The sequence below is a fragment of the Acipenser ruthenus genome, chromosome 20, assembly GCF_902713425.1.
Source record: "Acipenser ruthenus chromosome 20, fAciRut3.2 maternal haplotype, whole genome shotgun sequence".
Taxonomy (NCBI): domain Eukaryota; kingdom Metazoa; phylum Chordata; class Actinopteri; order Acipenseriformes; family Acipenseridae; genus Acipenser; species Acipenser ruthenus.
In genome coordinates this window covers 31,880,406-31,904,997 of record NC_081208.1, presented here as the reverse complement: position 1 = coordinate 31,904,997, position 24,592 = coordinate 31,880,406, and the positions used below count along the sequence as shown (strand labels likewise).

At 40.1% G+C, this 24,592-nt stretch overlaps 1 protein-coding gene across 8 annotated transcripts in view; it reads left to right on the top strand.

Moving 5' to 3' along the window:
* Nucleotides 1-20,484, top strand: part of LOC117425677 (ubiquitin carboxyl-terminal hydrolase CYLD-like) — a 23,450-nt gene extending 2,966 nt beyond the window's left edge. For 5 of the 8 annotated variants that reach the window (XM_034042825.3, XM_034042823.3, XM_058993959.1 and 2 more), the window contains exons 2-17: nt 2,051-2,714; nt 3,364-3,693; nt 4,636-4,741; nt 5,206-5,304; nt 8,693-8,809; nt 10,503-10,867; nt 11,352-11,517; nt 11,879-12,020; nt 12,629-12,751; nt 14,605-14,696; nt 15,401-15,467; nt 15,571-15,703; nt 15,915-16,023; nt 16,266-16,384; nt 16,912-17,128; nt 17,971-20,484. In XM_034042825.3, the coding sequence (XP_033898716.3) occupies nt 2,223-2,714; nt 3,364-3,693; nt 4,636-4,741; nt 5,206-5,304; nt 8,693-8,809; nt 10,503-10,867; nt 11,352-11,517; nt 11,879-12,020; nt 12,629-12,751; nt 14,605-14,696; nt 15,401-15,467; nt 15,571-15,703; nt 15,915-16,023; nt 16,266-16,384; nt 16,912-17,128; nt 17,971-18,155 (2,862 nt within the window). In that variant the 5' untranslated portion in view covers nt 2,051-2,222 and the 3' untranslated portion in view covers nt 18,156-20,484. Of the gene's footprint in view, nt 1-669; nt 744-2,050; nt 2,715-3,363; nt 3,694-4,635; nt 4,742-5,205; nt 5,305-8,692; nt 8,810-10,502; nt 10,868-11,351; nt 11,518-11,878; nt 12,021-12,628; nt 12,752-14,604; nt 14,697-15,400; nt 15,468-15,570; nt 15,704-15,914; nt 16,024-16,265; nt 16,385-16,911; nt 17,129-17,970 lie in introns of all 8 variants that reach the window. The other 3 variants (XM_034042821.3, XM_034042822.3, XM_034042826.3) reach the window with 2 other exon arrangements.
* The last annotated feature ends 4,108 nt before the right edge of the window (nt 20,485-24,592 follow it).

Genomic DNA, 24,592 nt, shown 5'->3' with positions numbered 1-24,592 from the left:
GGCTTGGTTTATCCTGTCTGTTTCACCTCAAACACTTCCGCTGTCCTACTGTGGTACTACAGCCTGTACTGTCTACTGTACCCTGCCATTGAAAAGCTTCAGGAGGCACTCGTTCACTGTAGTAAGTCTGATAAGCCACAACTGGCATGGTGATGTTAAGGAACAGCAGGTCCTATTCACAAGGCTTGAATCTGTCTTTAAGTAGCTCATGAGCTTTGGTGTCCAAGTGGAACTGACAACATGGGAGTTCTGGACGAACACTTAAAATGCACTTTGTATTTTTACACAAACACACGTTGTGTAATTATTTAGGGGCATATGTTGTATACAAAATGTCAGCTGCTACAGTAAGCTAAATACAGTTCATGATTGTAACTTTACACAGCTTGGAAGGGCTTCTAACTGCTCACTTAATAATGATTTGGTAATCTAGCCTATAGGTCAATGCATGTTTGTGGTACAAACAACTGTATTGTCAGCTGTGCTAAGAGCATGTGGGTGTTGATGGTATTAATTATTCAGGGTATTTCTAGCTGGTGCAAGTTGTGTTCATTTCCGTATTATATTTTACCTGTACTTCTAGTGCTCAGAATGTGGGGTTTCTCAGGGCTGGGAAAACCTCCTGTTCAGCAGAGTCTGGGTTGAGCCTGTTCAATTTCTAATACACAGCTTGCTTCAGATGTAGCAGAGAAAGAAAGGCAAGGGTCTGAATTGAAAGAGCTCAGTCTGGCATATAAAATGAGGTAAAAACAACTTTCATTTTCCAACAGTGCTGCAGCAAGCCTTTACAGTGTGGTTCTCTGAAAGTGGATAAACGTGTTTGGTTATTCTTTAAGGACTTGGCTACTGCATGTTTGGCAAAATCATTGGCAGTCTTTAACATCTTGAAGGTTGAATCATCAGCTTCTCTGTAGATGTCATTAAAAACAACATGCAAATAAGTGATTATAAAATGTCATGCACATTTTGACCTGTTAGTATAGTGTAGTGTGCTTTGAAGCTGTGGTTTGGCAAGTGACTTGTGTTTGTGTTTGTGTGTGTATGTGTGTGTGTGGATCTTGTAGAAAATATGCAGTTCAGAGAGTTGTGTAGTCTTGCTGTTAATTCTTCAAAGAACTGACAAATATTCAAGTGCGCTTTTTAAAGCAAAAATAGTACAGTATGTTCATAGTCTGATTTTATATATAATATATATAAATATATAATATAGAGAGTGAGCAAGTGTTTATTTAAATGAGAGTATGTCAAGCATGTGCTTACATCAATTTGTGCTGTACTAAAATAAACATTTCTTTGGTGGTGTTCTTTTAACATTTTTGCATCTTGTAGTGTTTGTGCATTGTGAATACAGCAGTAACAGCATCCTTCTTTCACACTTACAAAAATGTTTGTCATCCCTGAGCTCCAGCATTTGTAAAATTGTCAGGAAGCAATCAGTGACCTTCATTTTGACTGAATATTAATAAAGGAGATAGTGAACGGGTAACAAATGAAAGAATAATAATAACTTGAGGCTGTAGGTTATAAAGATTCCCAAGAAAAAAACAAAACCGTATTGCTAAATGAGCCAGGGCTTAACAATGTCATTGTTATTTCCCCAAGGTCAGTTTTGGGCTAACACGAAATTCTCCTGTCGGGACACTGCACTCCGAGTGGCTATCATATTATTGTTAATAAAACAATGAATAATCTTCTCCCTACACCGAAAACCCTAACCTTAAGGTCCTATACTGCAGTCATTACACATCTAAAGTAGTTCATGTTTGGCAGTGAAGAAGTGTTTTTGTTACTTTAAAAAAAAGTGAGCGGAGGTGCTGACTTCCTCAGTTGTCCTGACAGGAACATTTCGTGGTGCCTTTGTAAGCACTGCCAGTTTTGGCTTCATAAATTCACTCTCCCCTATACAAAAGATTAAAGAACATTGGCTTGCCCCTGTAGTAAAAAAGAAAATCTTAAACCAGATGGTGGACAATGTGAATTTCACAGCAAATTATGTTTAACTGTACTGTACTGCAAATTTAACTAAATGCGCTGGACTTCTGTCTTGCAGGACTTGATGGACTACAGAGTAGACCGATTGATGCAGAGGCATTAAAAGACAAGAACATGCAGAAAACTGGACATCTCAAAGGATTCTCGCCATGATTAATTTATTTTTATGCTACTGTAATGCATGGGACCTTTCTAATATGCAGAAGCTCATGTTTTAATCTGGTGTCATAATGAGTTCGGCCTTATGGAGTCAAGACAAGATGAACACAGCCTTCCGGGAGGATCCTCGCTACTACATACTGGTGCAGGAATGCATGGTGGAGAAGCCTCCTCAGAAGTACTTGAAGATCCCCAGGGGGAGCATAGGACAGTCGTGCCAAGAGCGTTCATCCCTGGGCCGCCCCATTCCAGCCAACAAAGGCAAGAAGAGTTTGAGGATCCTGGAGCAGCCCAGCGTGGTCCTCAGCTTCGATGAGAAGGACATTGCTGACATTGACGAGAAGCTTTCTGAGTTGCTGTTGGCGATTACGAACTGTGAAGAGCGCTACTGCCTCTTCAAGAACAAGCCCAGGCTTGAACAGCTACGGGAAGTAGACTGTGGTTCAAAAGTCAGAGTTCAGCTCCGGTCTGGGGATGACAAACTGCCAGGGGTGGTGAGGTTCAAAGGTCCTCTGATGCCAGAACGGACACTATCAGGAATCTGGTTTGGGGTAGAGTTATTGGTAAGTGTCAGTATACTAATTAATATCATTAAGATGTGATATAACACTTTGCCCATCCCATTATGCTTTTACAAGGTTCTCAACTGGCCATAAAATGATCATCCACTAGAGAGGTAAAGTACCGAGCACACTTTATACCATATTTGCAATAATAATCGCTAGATGCTACAGATTATTGAATCTTTTAAATGTTACTAAATCTTGCTTGGTGTAAAAAAGAAAGTGTAATAATGACTGTGCTCCATGCAAAGGAAATCATCTGGTATGACTAAACAGTAATCCCATTACCCTGGAGATTTGAACAGCAGCTGCTTCACAGATCTGGTTGCCAGGATAGTAGTTCTTCAGTGCATGTACTGTACTGAGTGATCCAGTTTGCGTATCGTGTAGCTGCTTGGTATTTAAGCAAGGTTATGCAACAGTTGTTGTAAGTCATGATTGCTCAGTGCAGGCCCGATATTAAAGGCAGTCTGGGTTGCTGTCTGTTTGGGGGGTGGGGGGGTTAAGTGTGTTCAGTATTGTAGTTCATCTTTCTTTAGTTCTTTTATTTGCTTGTTCTTTTACTCTTTCTTTTGCTCTTTGTTATATATAAAAAGGAAACGCTTTTGGCTAATGGCATCACTGGTGCATTTCTCCTTTAATCCACTAGGAAGAAGGGAGGGGCCACGGCTTCACCGAGGGCTCCTATCAAAACAAGCAGCTCTTCGTCTGCAAGGATGACTGCGGGGTCTTCGTGGCCCTGGACAAGCTGGAGCTGTGGGAGGAGGAGGAGGAGGAGGAGAATGAAGAAGATGAAGACCTGGAGACAGACCATTCTGCACTGGTGGACCCCCAAGACAGTGACTGGAGAGCAGTGCCACTGCAGATCAACTCCAGAGTGATCGTGAAGCATGGAGAGGAAGCGGAGCACGGGACTGTCATATTCTGTGATTTTCTGCCCGGGAATGAAGCTTTAGGCTTCTATGTTGGAGTGGACATGGTAAGAAAACAACTAGCATGGTTATGAGAGATTTGGTTGGCTGTTTTCACCTCACTGTATCTGTTTGTCTGCTTATTGGTACACCATGTTGTGTTCACACCCAAACTCCCTATGCACCACACTATACAAGCGGTAGCTCTCTGTATCTGTTGGGATAAAATTAGGACTTGGTTTTCCATGCCCTGTATAATTACAGTATGGCCTTTTACTTTGTTTACAAACTCTGAAAACAGTAGCCTGTTACTGCTGATCATGTAGGGAACGAGTAGGAGACAGATCACCTGATTCTGTGTCCACTTGGATTCCTCCCTTTCCCACAGACACACACCCGCACATTACAGCATACAGTACTTCTTAACCACAGAATATGATCACATCTGGAAATGAGGTGTTTTAAGAGCAAAATAAAAAAATATATATCAGTACATTCTGTTTAACGTCTGGCTTCTAGATGTGATGTTCCCCCCCCCCATAGCCAGGTACAAAGCCCTGTCTAGCCCGGAGGCTGGAGGGCTGTGTCTTTTCACAGAGCAGAGACCGCCTGGGGGAATACAGTTGCCAGGAGGGAGTACCTTTTACAGTAGTGCACAGGGCTTGCTCTCCCTCCTTGCTCCCTGTTACCTGGTTGCAATGAGCATTGTGTTTTGCTATGAGAACGACAGAATCATTTCACCTCCAGCAAATTGCATGAGCTTGTAGCCGTGGATCGGTGTTGCTAACCCGGAAACCTTCGGACCAGTTTTGCAAACGCATTTGGTCAGGTGTAGATTGAACCCCTAAGTGACCTGTTCTTCATGGAGAAGCTGTCTCGCAGCCCACTTGGCATTCAAAAAAGCTGCAAACCTCCAGAGGGTGGAGTGTCTGAGGCAGGAATATAAATAGATGGTTACGAGATAATGATATACTGCAGCGGGTAATGATGCAAGGTGCTTCTGTTTACAGGACAAGCCTATCGGTGGCTGGGATGGAGTGATAAATAATAAACTGCTGTGTAGTTTCGCAAGCGTAGAACACACTCGTCTTGTGCATATTGACGATGTGATACCAGGTCAGTATTTCTCTTGTCTCTTCATTTATCTTTCTGTATTTATTTGTAACTGTATTTGTTTCTGGTAGTCAGCATCGCAATGGAAGTGACATTTTAAATGCTCTCAGCTGTATTGGGATGTCTTTTTAAACTGATCCCCGGGCTTTCTAAAGTTGGGTTGTACCTTTTTTTTTTTTTTTTTCTGATCACTGTTGTTTAAGTGTAAATATTCTTTGCAGATGTATTTGTTTTCATCGCAGGCGACAGTAAAATGACACACTTGAGTAACAAGCTTAGATAAAATTGTTACCTCTCTGTTGCTGGTGCTGTTAGAGGGAGATCTTCAGGTCCGTTGATTGGTTTTGCTGAAGGCTTTATCTTGTGATGAAACTTTGTATCCGGATTTTGTAACAAGAAATTTTTGTTGCTGTTGTGGAAATAAACCCCAAAAATGTTGATTTATGCAAATGTTTTGTTTATTCTAGAGATCCCCATGCAGGACCAGAGACTCCAGAAACACATATTTGCATCAAGAGGGGTAGGAGAGAAGAGCTTGTCCAATCAGAGCAAGCCCAAATCTAAAGGTAAAGTACATATCAAACAGTACGCAGTTCATTGTGTGTGTGTGTGTGTGTGTGTGTGTGTGTGTGTGTGTGTGTGTGTGTGTGTGTGTGTGTGTGTGTGTGTGTGTGTGTGTGTGTGTGTGTATATAAATATACTGAAGACTAATGAAGCGGAAAGATTAAATGTAAATCCGGTATTGAAAGAGACTTCGTTTAAGGTAATGCAGGAAGCTAAATAAGAAGTTAGACAGTTACTTTGTAAAGAAGAAAACCTTGAGAACAAAAAACTAGAACATTTGAACAACAAAAAGTTAATGAGATTACACAAATTAATAGGTCAACTGGGATTATAAAATAGAATAGGTCTAGAGAAAATTAAAATTTCAAATCAAAACAAATCTGAGAATAAGGAAAACACTGCTGAAACACTTTTGATTAGATTGCTTGAGTATAATAGTTTTGACAGCTACAACATAGTTCAAATAGAGAAGGATGGGAACTGTTTCTTTTAGATGTTTAGGTGTGGTTCACAAAATGACCATCAAACAATTAGACATAATGTAATAGAACTAATGGAAGTCAATATAAAACAATATGAAATGTACATCGACTCAGTGACCCATATTGAAAAAATAAAATTAAGTGACGGGAGTATAGATTTTTGGGCTACAGAGGCAGAAATTCTGGCAGATGTAGACCTCCTAAATAGGCCCATACACGTATACATAGAATATGCTCAAAAGAAAGTGACTATGTAAAACAAAGAAATGTATTAAAAACAAATCTTAAAAAAAGAGGATACAAAGAAAGAATTATAGAGACAGAGTTAAGGAAAGTGGATAAACTAAAAAGAGATGATCTACTAGAGATAAAAAGGTCAAAATAATCCCGTAAGTAAACTTTTGCTAAGATAGTTTGGAAACACTTGCGGATTCTACATAATTCAGAAACATTGAAAAAAAGTTTTTTCTTAGGGCCCAGTTGTAGCATTCAAAAGAGAAGCTAATGTAGGTGACATTTTAGTTCACAGTAAACATAAAAGAATAATTGACAGAATAGGTTCTACAAATACTTGCAGTAGTAAATGTAAAGTGTGTAAATACATCAACAAAAGTAAAAATATAATTAAACATAAGAACAACACATATTAATACAGATTTAAAGATGGAAGTTAAATTGATGTCACTATATATAGAACACCATTACATCATGTAAGAATAAATCATGGATTTGAATATAAAACAATAAGTAGTTGTCATGCCGTCAAAAACCTATAAATACCTCCAATGTTTTGATTCAAACACATGCTAACTGCAAGGAACTCTTACTTGTCAGAAATTGCAAAAATACAATTAACAGCATAAATCAAACACTGGTTAAAAAGTTCACCTGCTTCGAAAGTTGCTAAAAACTTTTCACTTTGGTACAAGGCTAACTTTTGTTTTATGAATACAACTTCTAGTGATTTTCACATGTTTTGTTTCACCTTGTTCACTGGACCTCTCTCTTGAACAAGTCTTAGACAAACTCTCCTGGAGGTTTTGAAGTCTGGGTCAGGATTTTTAATTGATGGTCTCAAGAACACTACAGAGTTAGGGCGCTCTAATGCCTTTCCAAAAAGTACTTCTATATTTGACTACAACAGGATTTATAAAACAAAAACTCTCCAATTTACACACTTTGAAGTTGGTAAGGTTACTGTGGGATTTGATCCTGACACACATTCTCTAGAAGCTGGGTGTCATCTAGTCGTATTCTGGGGTAGTGCAGCAATATTTGAAAAGCTAAATGCTTGTGATAGTTTCAGCTAGCAAGCATGAAGTCCGAGTGTACTAAAGGATAAAATATAAGCTGTGTAGCACTCTTTTTTTAAAAAAATGAAAATACACACATCTGTTTCTGATAATTGCACATTATTGTGGTTAGTTTTATATAGAAGTGTGAAGGCCAATGGGATGTACAATTAAGAGATCTGCTGTGTAGGTGGAAAGCACTGCTGAAACGCAGGCTGTGCTGTCAGGGTCCATGCTTGAATTTTCTAAACATTGTGATGGCGAAACAATTCAAACCAATTCAAAAGTACTCCGCTGCTCCCCATCTTTCCTTCATTGTGATTACAAACCTGCCTCGGCATGTGCTTTTGCTGGCTTTGCTCATTTGTAAGGCCCTGTGAAAATCACGGAAACTTTCTTTAAAATTCACGGCATTGTCACGGGTAAAGTATTGTATTTTGCAGAATGTGCACGGAAATGTAAATTAAATTACATGTACAGATTATTATTTTTTTTAAACAGCAAATATGAAGATAAATGCACTGACATCAAAATTAACATAAAATTTACTCAAGCACTTCACAATAGCTTGTGAAACAGTGTTGTAATTCACAGCCTGTAGGTAAAATGTATCTGCAAGGACAGGCTTCAGTACGTCAGGTGCATGTTCACCGTTTAGGTCTTGCAAAATAAATACAATGTGTAACCCATACTGATCTTGTGCATCTGTCAACTCGTCAGTGTGAGCACTGACAAGCAACCAGACTGCTTTTTTAATGTGATTTGTTTTATTTTTTGTATGAAATACAAATAATGATGACATTATTTTTATTTGTTAATAATATTGTAAAAATCGCGGTACTGGGCAAATTTCACGATTTCCGCGCACCCTGTGAAATCACAATTTTCACAAGGCCTTAGTCATTTGCTTCAGTGTTCCTGTATCAAATGGAAACAAACCCCTCTGAGGTGTAAACTTCCTTTGGTAATGCAAGAGAACGACATGTCTGACTGCCTGCAGATTCAAAACAAAAAAAAACAACTCCAGTGGAGAGGTGCAAACTGGAGAATTGTGTGACAAATTGTTAAAGCGAAGGGCTTAAAAGAGTGATTTAATACAAAGGGAAAGCGAATGGCGTGAAAGTATTTCTTCTGAATATAGAACTTTACAAAGGCAGTTTCATGCTTGGATCCTTTTCTCAGTCCTCTGTTTATAAAGCCTTATTATACAGACTGGGAAAACAGTAGATGTAGAGGCAGTCTAACGTAAACCTTTTGTCCTTCCCAATGTGTTTTGATGCTTTCTGGCAGCAACCAAAATGCAAAACTCAAGCTGACCTTTGAGTGAAAAGTGAAATGAATCGGGCAGTTTGCGGACCAACACTTCAATTAAATCATTGTTAGTCACTGGCTGAATTCTTTATTTAAACAAGACTATTTAATAGTTATTCTAGGTTATTTGGGGGGCATGTTCAAATTTGTCCTACCCAGGGTGACAACAGACACTTTGTAACGCATTTCTCAAAAATCTTGTATTTATTTTTATTTCTCATTCGAGTTCTTTAGGCAGATATATTCATCCTACAGTACCTTTTTTTTTTTTTTTTTTTTTTTTTTATCTACTTTGTCATCTACAGGAATTACTTCCCAGTCTGGAAGTAGAAGCAGATCTGCATTTTATTACACTTTAAATGGCAGCACTATTGATCACCAGCCCCAATCCAAATCAAAAAGCACATGGTACATTGATGAAGGTAATACAAAAGGCTAAACCGGGTACTCTACAACAAAACAGCCTGATAGCAACGTTCCCATTTACTGAACCAGTTCCAGTGTAAAAGCATTGCTCGGGAGTGTCCGTCCCTTATTTCTGTGGTTTAGTTACAGTGACAGTGTTGCCTTGAATCATTGTGAAAGACTGAAAATTGCAATGCCGGGTGTCTCGTTTTCAGAGGCGTCTTGTTGGCATTTACCAGATCAGCCGATCATTGCAATAACATTGGTCTGTGACTCTGCTTGTGAGTTACAGCAATGCAACATGAGGCCACATTCAGGTAAATGTATTCCCCCCCCCAAAGGTCAAGCAGCACCATCCTACAGCCTTGATTCGAGCACGTCTCTCAAAGCCTGATTCATTCTTCAATCATGCAACCGTCTCTCCAGTCTGTTTGCCAGAGTTTCATTTTTCTCAGCTCCAGCTGGTCGCACTGCCCTCCCAGTGGCAAAGTATGAACCAACCTTGACTGTGTTTGAGAGTAGAACACTGCTATCAAGATTGTTTGTTTAGAGTACCATTTGCTACTTCATGTAGTTTAGTAGTGCCCCATGATGCATGATCACGCATGTAAATACCCGCATCTGATAAGATACAGCTCATGCAAAAGGCTTTTACTAGTGCTGTTACAAATGATATACAGTTGTTTCTTGTTTAGTGTTTGCTTTTACACATTTTGTGAATTTTCATTATTTCCAATTAATTACAAAATGTCAATTAACTTGCTGCAGAGTCCAACCAAGAACTGCTACACATCTTTAACTGGTAAGTATTTGCAATTGTTGAGCTAACCCGTTCTCAATGGTTTTGGAATGCTTTCAGTACACTGTAGGAAGACCTAGGGGTTTCTGCTGGTACCCAGTGTTGGATGAGAATATATAGCATTAATAAAAGCCTTGCAAACCTCTGAAACCCAGTGATACAAATACATACAAGAGCTCTGGATCTAGAATGTGGGAACCTTTTTGGGGGTGTTGGTTTGAGGTTCAGGTAAAGTGTCTTTTGAAAATTCCAAAATGAGGATTTTTGGGTGGCCAGCAAAATGTGGTCAGTAAAAAGACACAGTAACTGTCCTGTGGAGGGGCTCCCTGTTTTCTATCTGTATGGGCAGGGGGTTTCCTTGGCATACAAACAGTATCTGATAAATAAATAAGTTTCACTAACATTTGTGATGGCGCGTTCTTCATGTGTGCACCAAAGATACGTCAAAAGAGTGAAGCTAACAGAATAAATGGACGTTTCCAATCTCTTTGTAGCTTCTATTTTATTACTTGGTAAGATTTACATCAAATATAGGTTGTATACATGTATAAGATGTCAGCACTTTTCCTTTTTGCTTTATTCTGTAGAGGGCCCTGATCACAAAGTTTCAACTCCTATGTAACAGTGAGTTCTAAAGCTTTGTGAATATGGGTCTTGTATCTCAACAGCTGCTGTTTCAACATCCCTTGCATGAAGCTGCCATGCCCTTTTAGTGTGACTAAAAATAATTAGTTGCTCTAACCAATCTTTGTAAAAATCCAACATGCGTATTCTTTTCTGTATTAATTGAATTCCAAATAGAGGTTAAGTAACACTTCTGCTTGAGGAACACAAGTTTACTGTGTCAGTTACATTTGAACGTGCTTCTTCTCTTAGCATTATTATGGCATGTCATTTATTTATTTATGCAGTTGGAGAAGACTCTGCAAACTCCCTCCTGGACACCTCCCCTGATTTCAGCCAGACCTCTCCTCCCTCCCGGGCTCCCCCCACTCCGTCGCTGTCCAGCGAGAGCAAGTACCACTCATTGCCCTTCAACCAAACCAAGCAGAGTGGCTCCAATGGCAGCATCAGCCCCACGCCGCTCTCCCTGTCCATGCAGTCTGTCATCGGGGATGTCCACGAGCCCCCAGCCCTCGCAGTGCCTCTCCAGAACCATTACGGCCTGGAGGTGGGGTCCCTAGTGGAGGTGAAGGAGAACCCACCTCTCTACGGAGTGATCCGCTGGGTTGGGCAGCTCCCAGGGCTCAGTGAGCCATTAGCTGGACTGGAACTGGTGAGTCTCCTATGTGTTTGCATTGTAGACTAATAGCAATTAGAACAGGGACACCAATTTGGATAATCGTACGTACCATATGCCCCTTGTATTGGGTGTCAAAAAATGACAATGCTTGTATATAAATCTTATTGATAAATTATGTATCAAAAAACATACCTCGCAAAGGAAACCAATGCAGAAATGACTTCTGAAATCAATGAACACACATTCTACTGTGCAGAACAGTGTTTCTTTCCTTTCTTTCTTTAATAAGCAGTTTGAACTGGCACTAATGAAAAGCAATCGCTGTAGCAACAGTCTGATCACTGTTCCAGGTGCTGATTTGTGAGTGTTTTATATGCACTGCTAGAAAACAATGGGCATTTTATTAGATTTTTTTGGTTTTGAAACACAAACGTGAACTGTTGGGGTTACCCGAGGACTGATGAGAGCTGGCAACCCTACTCCTGGGGGTGCTTAAACCCGCGTTCCTGTCTTGCAGGAGGACGAATGTGTTGGCTGTACAGACGGCACCTTCAAGAGAACGCGCTACTTCACCTGCATGCCGAAGAAAGCTCTGTTCGTCAAACTGAAGAGCTGCAGGCCAGACTCCAGATTCCCATCTCCGCACCACTCCTCCAACCAGATTGAACGCTGCAATTCAATAGGTAATAGACCTGCTTTATTATGAGAAAGAATGAACCCAAATCCACACACAGAGACAGCCTGTTAATTAGGCGTGGCTACAGTTTAGATTAAAGATTAAAAATGTGCGTTGTTTACAATTGTTCCTAAACGTTTAACCTGTGTCTAAGACCTGCAGGTCAGGTAACAGTGTTAGGTTATTTATTCAAAGTCTTTTCTATATACTCCTATGCTGCACACATCTCATCCACATTACTTTTGCAGTAAAAAAGTAACGGCACTCATGATGGCTTTTTTGTTACACAAATGCCCAACGCGGCGGGTAGATTTGCTTACCCTGTAGTTTGAAGTGTCTTGGGTTGAGTGTCGTTTTGCTTTCTCCAGCATTCGGGGGCTACCTGAGTGAGGTGGTGGAGCAGAACACCCCTCCCAAAATGGACATGGAGGGGCTGGAGGTCATGGTGGGGAAGAAGAAAGGAATCCAGGGGCATTACAACTCCTGTTACCTGGACTCCACTTTATTCTGGTGAGCTGGTGTGCAAACCTGCTTGGAGGAAAGGGAACTGAATGTGAGGGAGCGGCAGACCGGCTGATAGATGTGTGGGTGAAGAAGGGTTTGGTTATTAATACATAGTCTATTGGAGAGACAATAAAGAATCTAAATAGACAAGCATTAACTACAATCAGGATGTGTTTTGGGACACTGCTAGCTAACTGCTCAGTGAGGAGTGCTGGAATATTGTGTGTCTGTGTTTCAATAGCTTTTTCAATTTAAAAATAAAACAACTTTTAATGAAATTGAAAAAGGCTTCCAGTCAAAATGTTAGTCATTTAATTTATTATGTTTCTTTTGATATTTTTAGCATTGTTGAGTATTGTAGTTATTGATGGATAAATGTATTCCCATAACGGTATATTACGCAGTTTTTTTGTTTTGTTCCCTCAATCCATTCTAAACTGTGTGTGTGTGTGTGTAGCATCCAAAACACTAGGGACATGAACAAATAGATTCTGTGCTACTGACGCAGATTGATCCCCTTAGGGGCAATTGGTGGTGGGGAAGTGGACGATCCTTGATGGGCCAAGCTGACTCTTCTCTTTCCCAAGCTTATGTATGTCTTTGTGTTTCTGCAGCCTGTTTTCTTTCAGCTCAGTCCTCGACACAGTGCTGCTGAGACCGAGAGGTAGAAATGATGTGGAGTACTATAGAGAGACTCAGGATCTGCTGCGGACCGAGATTGTGAACCCTCTGCGCATGTGAGTGCTGCTGTACGTGACATTGTGAACCCTCTGCGCATGTGAGTGCTGCTGTACGTGACATTGTGAACCCTCTGTGCATGTGAGTGCTGCTGTACGTGACATTGTGAACCCTCTGTGCATGTGAGTGCTGCTGTACGTGACATTGTGAACCCTCTGCGCATGTGAGTGCTGCTGTACGTGACATTGTGAACCCTCTGCGCATGCGAGTGCTGCTGTACGTGACATTGTGAACCCTCTGTGCATGTGAGAGCTGCTGTACGTGACATTGTGAACCCTCTGCGCATGCGAGTGCTGCTGGACGTGACATTGTGAACCCTCTGCGCATGTGAGTGCTGCTGTACGTGACATTGTGAACCCTCTGCGCATGTGAGTGCTGCTGTACGTGACATTGTGAACCCTCTGTGCATGTGAGAGCTGCTGTACGTGACATTGTGAACCCTCTGCGCATGTGAGTGCTGCTGTACGTGACATTGTGAACCCTCTGCGCATGTGAGTGCTGCTGTACGTGACATTGTGAACCCTCTGCGCATGTGAGTGCTGCTGTACGTGACATTGTGAACCCTCTGCGCATGTGAGTGCTGCTGTACGTGACATTGTGAACCCTCTGCGCATGTGAGTGCTGCTGTACGTGACATTGTGAACCCTCTGCGCATGCGAGTGCTGCTGTACGTGACATTGTGAACGCTCTGCGCATGCGAGTGCTGCTGTATGTGACATTGTGAACCCTCTGCGCATGCGAGTGCTGCTGGACGTGACATTGTGAACCCTCTGCGCATGTGAGTGCTGCTGTACGTGACATTGTGAATCCTCTGCGCATGTAAGTGCTGCTGTACGTGACATTGTGAACGCTCTGCGCATGCGAGTGCTGCTTACACAGGACTGCACGTCTTCATTGGGTGCTTTGTGTAATCTTTTAGAAACCTCCACGTTGGTGTACTTCCCTTAGTCACCAAGCCGTCGTTCCATCAAACAAAACAAACAAACCCATTGGTTAATGCTGTGTAGCTGTAAGTGGGAATGATGGCTTCACATTGTAAATGCACTGTTGTTCAGCTGAGAAATTTAATAAAGCAAACGGCACCAGGGCCAGCATTTGTTTTTTGTTTTGCCTCCCCCACCCCACACATGCCAACATTTTGTAGAGAAGCTGATAAAGTCCAGTGTATAAACATGAAACCCTGGCGGCCTCACTGGCGTTAGTTAACTCCCTAGCCTGGTGAGTGCTAATAGTTTGTTTCATTAAAGCGGGCTGCAGCCTGTGCAGCTGTCCCCTACAGGCTTAGCTGTGATCCCAGAAGCCCTTGTAAACCACAGCGGGTTGGCAGTCACTTTATCTTGTGTTTTGAAGTTTGTTGAATTTTAATACAGCGTCTGCTGCTTTCTTTTAATTAGTATTCCATGGATCAGTAGCCTAGCAGGGGATGCCATCTCATTTCCATTAGGGGTACAGTCTGCAGTTTACCAGTACCCAGTTTCAGTGGCAGTACTGTAAATGCCATTTAATATGAACCTTGTATTCATTTATTATATACATGATGATGATGGCGAGTTGACAAGTGTGTCATTTGACGGGTTTACTGCTTGAATCTAGGATCTGTTAAACAGTGACAGGATTACGTACACAGTAATACAAAAGACAACTGACAAAAGCTCTCTCCCATTCGCCTTTCCCAAACTCTAATGAGGTTTCGCCCCTCGTTCACTTGTGTTCACACATGTTGTGTAATGCACGTGTTTCTCAGTAACCTTGCTGGGGTTCACAAGCCAGTACAGAGGAGCTGCTTTACTGCACCACTTTGTGACCCTTCCTTTCCCATTCCTGAACATCACATTTGCTTTGCTTTCCACAGATTTGGATACGTGTGCGCTACGAAAATAATGAAACTTCGGAGAATACTTGAGAAAGTGGAAGCTGCTTCTGGATTCACCTCCGAGGAGAAAGGTGTGTAAGAACAAAGAAGTTGCAGGGACACTCCCAATAAGGAGCTGGGGAGAAAGACAGTGTTTTTATTAGTGTTTGCTGCCATTAGCAAGGCTTTGAGAATTGATTCTGAAACATTCATTTCTCTGTGCTATCTCCAGAATCTGAAAAGATCTAATCAATTTTGTTTTTGGACGCTATCCAGCAAATGTATTGGTTGTTTCCCCATAACCATATATACTTCGTTTGAGATTCTGCCAACTAGTAGTGCTGATGTTAAGGTACCAATAACCAAATGCCGGTGAGACTCCTAGATCTGAACAGTGAGACTAACCAGCCCGCTGACAACTGCAGGGCTGCACCTGGATATGTGCTTTGATCTTAAAAAAAAAAAAAAAAAAAAAAAAGAGTAGTCTGATACCAGATGTTTCCTTGATTCGTGTGTTGGGTTATAAGATTGCCTGGGTGGGCGGGATCAGTGGGTTAGGTGCTGATTTTAATGTACTTTTCATGAAATGGGATCACTTTTACCCAGAGAGGTGTGGTCGGAAGCAGAGCATTTTGATTGGTTGAAAACATGTTAAAAAAGGGGGAGGAGCGCTAAAGAACTAGGATGACATATTCGAAGGCTCTTTCAGTTTGTTGTCAAAATATGTGCATTGTTGTAATAAATAAGAATAAACCAATGCTCCTGTTTTTTTTTTTTTTTTTTTTTTTTTTTGCAGATCCAGAAGAATTTCTGAACATACTCTTCCATCATATTTTACGAGTGGATCCATTGCTGAAAGTTCGGTAAGCTAATGAAACAATGCAGTTCCATACGTGTCTTTCTTGCAAGACTGATGCAGTATGTATTTCAGGGTAATAATTACAATGGAAACTTTTCTGTGTGCAGGTCAATGGGACAGAAAGTCCAAGACTGTTACTGTTACCAAATCTTCATGGATAAAAATGAAAAGGTTGGCGTCCCAACTAGCCAGCAGTTGCTGGAGTGGTCCTTTATTAACAGTGACTTGAAGTTTGCAGAGGTGAGAAACAGGTTTTCTTTCTGTCTGAGGAGTTGGAGAACTCGCCAGTTTGCTATTGCTGCTGCCTAACTACCTGTTTAAATTTGTATGTATGTACATTGCTACTGCATATTTAAGATTCAACTAAATGTTCTCAAGATACCTGGTAGTAAGAAGATCAGTCGCAGTCACTTCAGATTCTCAATACAGCTATTAACTCTTTCCTTCCCAGGCTCCATCCTGCCTTATTATCCAAATGCCTCGGTTTGGAAAAGACTTCAAGATGTTCAACAAAATATTTCCTTCTCTGGAAGTGGACATCACTGATTTACTCGAAGACAGTAAGTTATTTGCTTATATTTATTTCTTTATTTCAATTCTGTTCGGTAGAAGAAATGGCATCTATAAGAACAGTATAGTGCCAGGAAGTACAGCAGTTAAAAACAGGACTAGAACACATACTGTTTACGAGAGGCCTGTCTCAATGCAGTTGGATAGTAACAGCTACACAAATCACAGCACTGTCCTGCAACTGAAATTTTTTCTTGACACTCTTCCTGAAGATGTCCTGTGTTGTTTTCAGCTCCCAGGGAGTGCCGTATCTGCGGTGGACTGGCCCTGTACGAATGCAGGGAGTGCTACGAGGATGCAGATATCACAGCTGGGAAAATCAAGCAGTTCTGTGAAAAATGCAACACACAAGTAAGTAAAAGTGGGTACAGTGTATGTACAGGAAGACTACTCAGTGCAGCTCCTATAGGACAAAGCTTGGAGAAGCTTGATAAAGAACACCAGGTGTTACTAGGAAAGCACTTTACAAAAATACAAAACGTAATGCAGCTGCTAATCTCATGTACATTAGTTCATACACTCAATTACAGCATGCCTACTGTAAAAACATATACTCCACTTCAAAAGCTAAAAATATTTAATACCAGGAACCACCACAAGATGGGGACATAAGATAAACAATGGAAGCTTCGGTCGTGCACATACCTGTTTGACCAGTGAAGAATAAAACAATTTTGAGAGGAAACAGCGTCAGCCTGTCCAGAAGTATTTAAAAAAGTAATTATTGCTGTGTTAATTAAAGGAATTTTTTAAACAAACTGAAAAGTAAAAAGTTGACTTGAACGATAACAAATACCCTAATTGGAAAAAGAGAACATTGTTAAAGCTTGCCTTAGCAAGGACGGTCTCGAGATAAGAGTGCTCTACTCTTCTTGTAGGTGCATCTCCACCACAGGAGAAAAGGGCACCAGTTGGGCAAGCTGTCCCTCCCGAAGGAGCTGGCGGACTGTGCCTGGCGGCAGGGCAGATTCCCCAGGCAGAGGATGGAGCTCTTCGCGGTGCTCTGTATAGAGACCAGTCATTACGTGGCGTTCGTCAAGTACGGCCCGGGGGAAGCGGCCTGGCTCTTCTTTGACAGCATGGCAGACCGGGACGGTGGGGCTTCGTTGTGTCTATTCGTTTCCTTAGGAAGTCCCAGAGAAAAATCAACTAAGATAATCATGTGATCTGGTAGTGGTGTTTAACACACACTCTAAAATGACTCTTTTAAAATGAAGTTGTTTAATGCTGTGTAACATATACTTGGTAGATTTTTTTCAGACCCCATCATCAGGTTATGGAAATGTATCCTTAGTTTCAAAGCATGCCTGGAAAATACAGGGGCCCTCATCTGATGGGCATCCTAATGAAAGTGTTACATGCACTGGTGGGCTGTACTGCCTAGAAGTCAATATTTAACAACCCTGCTTTCCACTGACATAGCATATAAAATCATTTTTTTAGCAAAGCCTCTGTAATCAACAATGCAGGTGAGTTGCTGCCTACTGGATATGCTAGACAACTGAGGCAATACAGTGCACTTATCTCAGACAGTCGCCCTCTAGTGTTTAGAACATGTTATAGCCATGAGTGGCTGGGCTCCCTGTAGCTGATGAACTGCAGTAAATCATTTATTTTGGAGAAGTGTATTTGTTTTATAGCTGAGTAAAGTTATTCATACACAGTTCAGAAGCCCCAAGGCCAGTGGGGTTGATGATAGGCTCTGTAATGGTGCAACAATGTAGGGAAGAAAGTTTGCAAAAACCTATTGCTCTCAACATGTTTGGATCACCTTTTGATAAAATCTTCATTAAATACTTATGTAAGGGGCTGTCTGTTATGTGCAATACAAACTATGCAAATGAGAAGTGCATGTTCTACTCTCTCTCTCTCACAGGAGCTGTTTTTGAAAATCATCATTTTTACTCCTTGTTTTTTTTTCTCCCTTCCTCCTGCAGGAGGACAGAATGGCTTCAATATCCCGCAGGTCACGCCCTGTCCAGAGGTCGGCGCATACCTCAAGATGACCCCTGAAGAGCTCCACGCGCTGGACCCCAAGAGTATTCAAGGCTTTGCAAAGAGACTGCTGTGTGACGCGTACATGTACATGTACCAGAGTCCGACCATGAGTTTATACAAGTGAAATGAATGGACCTGATCCTGAGGAGTGCTAAACCAAGCAGTCTCGAGTTGTTCTGTTGACACGTTTTTTCCACTGCGAGTCTGTCCGACTCCATTCTACGTAGTGGATGGACAAAGGGAACTTGCTTACACATTTCTGAAGAGTATAGTATATGCATGAAAGCATCAATGAGCAGCTTTTATTGCTTAATTATGTTGCTCAGGCACATATATAATACAGTGAGTGGCAATGACAAAGGTAATAAAGAGTTCCACTAAACTACTTGAAGGAAGATTTAAAAAAAGGGTTATTTTACCAAGTCCTGTCTCCCACAAGATCAGTAATCGGTGGGTTAAACTACAAGGTAACCCTGCACCCTTTATTTTTAATGATGCTTGCAGTTGCATTTTTTTTATTTACTTCTCTTGAGTTGTGTTCAGATGCTGTATGCTCAGTGCCACTTAAGTACTAGAAGAAGATCCTCTACAAAATGAGAACATACTCTCAAATCAAGAAATGATTGAAGTATGTGAAAATAAATAATGTTAAACTGAATGAATAGCTTTAACATACACCAGGTCTGAGGTCAGATGGCAGAGGAACTGGAGCCAGCATTCTGTACGATAGATTACATGATTGTCCAATTCTAAAAGCATGTATTGGCACCTTATATAGGATGGGTCAGAAGTAATGCACCACAGTGTGGTTTAGCTGGAGTAAAATGTTTCTGTATTGACCACCGTTTGTCTAAGATTATTAAGACAGGTTTTGGCATGACTTTTAGTATAAATGACATTTCGCCCCTGCGCAAATGGAGTGCTTGTTGCACATTTTTATATTTCTGTCTTTTAAGCGATGGTCGCAAAGACATATCTTCAGGTGTATGGGATGACAGAACAGTAACACTGACAGATGCTCCTGTTTTTTTGTCATTTCTTATTAAGGTCTCTTCATATCGTTTCAGTGAGTGACCCTAGCCAAACTTAATATGTGGTATTTCACAGTTTTTGTTCAGTTTTTTTTTTGGCATTGCCCAGGGGGCATTTATCTGGATGCAGTGTAAGACGATTGGGTTGCTTTCTGTTTTTCTGAACTAGCAGAGTCTGCTTGATCAACACTTTTTTCTTAGCAACAGACTTGTGTGCGCTACTGGACAAAAAAGATCAGTTGTGCATCTGCTTTGCCTGCTTTTATATTGGTACCAACGTAGTTGAAGCACATTAGTCTGTTCTGAACTCTGAAAAGCAAAGACACTTGGCTTGAAATTGAATTAGATAAATAATCTAGCCCAGCGATTAATAGATCTCCACTGTAGTGCCAAGAATGAAAATGCCTGTAGACAATGATTTGGCTATTGCAGCATTCAGTATGGATCAAGGACCCAGTTAAGATGCTACTTTAACAAGAATGGAATATTGATGCAGTGAGAGCAGAAAGTAGGCAGCTTCATTAATGTACATAAAAAGCAAACAACCTTGACGAACAGAATGAGAAAATAGGTGAAACCAAGACTTAACGGTTTCAAAATAGAAAACTTTAAAATAAACGGCAGCCAGGCTTGTACGCTAGTCTGGAAAAATGCCAAACGGGTTTCCAGGGCTTGAAGATGCTTGAAAAACCACGTCTCCTTTATGAAAGTCTTGAAAAAGTCTCGAATTTTACTAGTATCACGGGAGAATGAAAATAATTCAGCGATTATTTCTTATTATTAATAATAATTTATCTCGAAAGCGGGTCAGCAGCAACTGTCTAGGCAATTTACTAGTAACAACTATATTGCTTGCGACCAAATCCAGTGAGGATTGCCCCGTGTAACACCCCTGACAACGTCCTGACAACTCAAGCAATCCTATCCAGTCTGCGCAGTGGTATATGTCACATGACTGTCTGCTCCAGCGAAACGAAGGGTAAAATGGACACTACGACAGCCAAAATATATTTATACATTTATATTGATTTTTAAAACAAAGTTACAAACTGGAATTACAAGCTACTGTACTCTGCTCACCAAGATACACATTTTGTTATCTTGTTGTTACCTTTATTAAATCGTTAACATTATTTCCCAACCCAGGAAAAAAAATCGAATACAATAATTATCACTGACTTGGATTAAAAAAAAAAAAAATGCTTTCTGTAGCCCCTATGGTGTGTATAAATTATTAATAATTTAGCTAATGCTTTTATCCAATGTGACTTACTTAACTTACTCCAGCAGTTTATATTGTTCGTTTTGGATTGTCCTACTATAGTGAACAAAAGGCTTTGGACCCAAACAGGGTTGTTATAGCGAGGGTGTGCTGTATTCAGTGTTTGACTTGTATGTTTAATATACCACACTTGCACATTTGTTATTTCATTTTTGTTATTTTTCACCTCCTATAATGTTCAACATTTAACAGAGGGTATAACGAAGTTTGGATCAGAATCCAATATCATCCCTTACAAAAAAGTAATATACTGCAAGTATACTTGTGCCAAAATGGTCTGTTTTAGTATACTATTGGTACCATTATACTGTCCTATTTTGGCACAAGTGCACTTGCAGTATACAACTTTTTATATTATCTTTCTCAAATATTGGACATTTCTTAGATTGTATCTTTTCTTTTGCAAAACCTGCATTGTCTCTTGCTAGATATGCACCTCCAGATTCTGGCAAATACTTTTAGAAAACCAGGTGCAACTTCTGCTCTGGATCAAAAAGCTATAATGCTCTGTGGCTGCCCACCGATATGTATAACTATTGAAAAACTAGTAGAAACTAACTAAAACACAAGTCTGGGAAAACCAAATGGAAGTCTGGAAAAAGTATGGAACAAGTAGGATGTTAAAAAGTGTATGAACCCTGGGCAACACATTTTAGCTTACCTTTTAGTAAAGCATCTTCAGATACAAGACCTGTTGAAAGGCCGTGTCCTGTGGTTTAAAAATAGAAAAGAAGCAGCGTTAAAAGTACTGCATAACAGACTATATAACTGAAGCAGTAAGTAACATGCTTTTTAAAACAGTGATCTGGTTGACTGATAAATATAACCAGCTCTTGGTCAAGAACACTCCATTCAGAGCTGCTCTGAATTGGTGTTCCTGCTGCCTGTCATGTGCTGTCATTGTGTTAACGAATTGTGCAAATGATCATGTGGCATTTTCTTCTTCATATTCTGTAAATATGAAATGTCTTGGGTTATCCAGAAGCCTTAATGCATTTGAAACACAAACAGAAGAGTGTTTCCTGTGTACCTGTAAAGAATGTATATTGTTTACTGTATGTAACTCCTGTGTTACTCAGAGATGTTTTCTTTGATGTTCACTTAATAATGAATTAAATATGTTTTGGAGGAAGATTTTAAATATATATATATATATATATATATATATATATATATATATATATATATATATATATATATATATAATATATAAAATTAAATAAATAAATAAATATACAGAGGAGGACTTTCCTAGAATACTTGACTGGATGAATGTCCTCTAGTCAGTAAACCAGACAGACTTGACTTTTTGTCCACAAGTTATACAGTGTGATCTGAGGGTCAAGGTCAGACCTTGGTGAGAAATGCAGACTTGCTTACAACAGTTTTGTACAAGTCTGCTGAAACTGCTAGCAAACTGTCCCAAGGCAGCAGTCGTACCTCTTAATCAATACAGAGAATTTTTCTTAAGAGCAACCAAACGCAAACGTTGAATGGGCTACGCAACTCTCCATTCATTTTTCATGATGTTTTGTGGATGTGAAGTCGGATTTGACTTGCTATTTCAGTGTGTACTTTGAGAATACCACACTACATTATTTAATTCATAACACAACCTATCCCTTAATCACAGATCCAGTCAACCTGCAACAGAAGCTCTGTACATCCATCACGTGTTCATACTAACAAAGAGTGTGGGAGGTATTTTCTTGGCTTTTATACTGAAAAACAGAGACCTGGGCCACAGTGCTGTTTTTTGTTTTTTAATTTTCTTTTTGTATGATCGTTATTGACTCCTGTGCTGGATGAGTAAGCTTGTTCACAATGAGCAGCTCTCATTCTTGCAGGTCTGCTGGTATTCAAGTTCTAATGCTCCCCTGATGCTCTGCCTTGTGGCCGTACTGTCTATTCAAACTGGACTATTACAAAGAGGTTTGCCTTGAACACATCACACTGTTTAAAAACCAGACTGCTCCGGAGTGCTGCAGTGGGAACTAGTCAGCTTTGTGAAAGGGCCCTGTTTAGTACAGTAGCTGCGTACCGCAGCGCTAACAAAAAACAACAGGACATGTGCAAAATTAAATAATAAAGTTGTGCTGTGCATGTTTTTGACTATGGAGATTTTAAATCAAAATAGGTTATTCCTAATAAATTTATTTATTAAACACAAGATGTCAGTTTCATATGTAGTAGATGTGCTGTTTGTAAGTTTGATTTTATGAAATGCAGTAGTGCTGATCTGGGGTACTGGGCATCAAGCCTACAAGTGAAAAGCTCTTTTTTTTAAAAAAAACAAACAAAACAATGCTGCATGTAATATAGGTGAATAATTGCCTATTGCATTCACTTTAGTTCAGTCTTGAAGCATTTAGATTATCAAGTGCACAAAAAAGCTTAACACTGCAATGCTGTAATTTCTTTTAACAGGTTTTTGAATACTACGCGACATCTGTATTAACCCTTGACACGGTATGATGAATTTGTTTAGCAGTGCCCAACAGCTAGTCAAGATAAGGAATTATTCCTAGTACTGGGGTGTGATGATATCCCAAATAAACAATGATAAATGCAGAGCGAATTTACCCAGTCGAGAGCAGATTGCTTCCCTTGAGGAAGACCGGTGACAATCCTGGCTGTCTGCTAACCAACAGCTGGTGCACATGCTTCTAAAAAAATATTGAGACTATCACATCATGCAACACTGCATTTTATAATGCAAACTTTAATGAACTTGGAATATTCAATGTGTCTGCACTCCTCAATAACTATTGAACTCAAATGAAGTATTTGTAGAAACTGAAATCACTAGTAATTATTGTGTGTTTCTCCAAGGCTCCAGCGCTCTCTCAATTCAGGTTTTGCATTATTTTTTTTTTATTATTGCTATTTTTTTTTTTTGACAGGCAAACTGAAAACGTACCCACCTGCTAAAGAATCCCACAGCCGGGGCTGAAGGAGACGGAGCACTGAGTGGGTCAGTACCTTCCAGAGGTTCAGAACCGTTCAGCACAGATATAAAAGGAGCCTGGAAAGGTCCATCTGCTTTGATTTTATTTAGCAATTCCCTCAAGAGCTTTGAGCTCGAGTGAGAATAACAATACGTCAGCCCATCTGCTATTGTAGTATCAGCCCTAGTTATATTATCACATGCTTAGAGTGGCTGGCATATGTTGTGGCATAAAGCTACAAGATAGAATTGTGTGCCAGCTGTTCTGTTGACAAATACTTATCTGGCAGTCATTAAGTCAGCAAGCTAAGCTGCTTTAAAGTTTGATGAAAAAGTAACTGAAATGGAGGAGAAAAAATCTATAAATCTATCTATCTATCTATCTATCTATCTATCTATCTATCTATCTATCTATCTATCTATCTATCTATCTATCTATCTATCTATCTATCTATCTATCTATCTATCTATCTATCTATCTTGCACACTTTGCCACACAGAACTTTATAAACAGTTGGCCCCTAGCTTGTTGATCAGAATGACTAAATCCATGTAGTGTTTGTCTGTAAATCTATTTATTTATGTTTCTTATGTTAAACAGATTGCAAATGAAGTTAGAAAGGTCCCTTAAACACATATCTTCTAATGGAGGACAACATAGAAAATGTATTAATACAGAAATCAATGTTGTACCAAATTGTTAAATTAATCAAATAATTAGACCAATTAAGTAATTGAGAGCTTGGGTGGAACGAAAGCCAGAAGACACTGCGGCCCTCCAGGAGCTGAGTTTGACACCCCTGGTGTAGGCTATTCAACATATGACTTAAATAAAAAGATATTGTAGCGACTTGCTAACTGGATCAGTGTCAACATGACAGGACAAAATATCTCTGTAGCATCAAATCCCACTATGCCATACAGGTGTGGAAGGAGCAGGATGCGTGGGGGGGGGTGGGGGGCAGTTGGAAGGGGCTTTCAGAAGGAGTATGAGTAAGAGATACACCTGTGCAGGCTGCATCCACAGGCAGCATTGTTAACCGGCCCCATGCTGAGATTCCCGTCTTCGGGGCTTCAGTAGTGTTTTCAGCATTGTGGATTTGTTTTACAGTCCACACTTCTGTAAATATTATTATTATTATTATTATTATTATTTATTTCTTAGCAGACGCCCTTATCCAGGGCGACTTACAATTGTTACAAGATATCACATTTTTTTTACATACAATTACATTATTTTTTTTAATTTTTATTTTTTTTTACATACAATTCCCCATTTATACAGTTGGGTTTTTACTGGA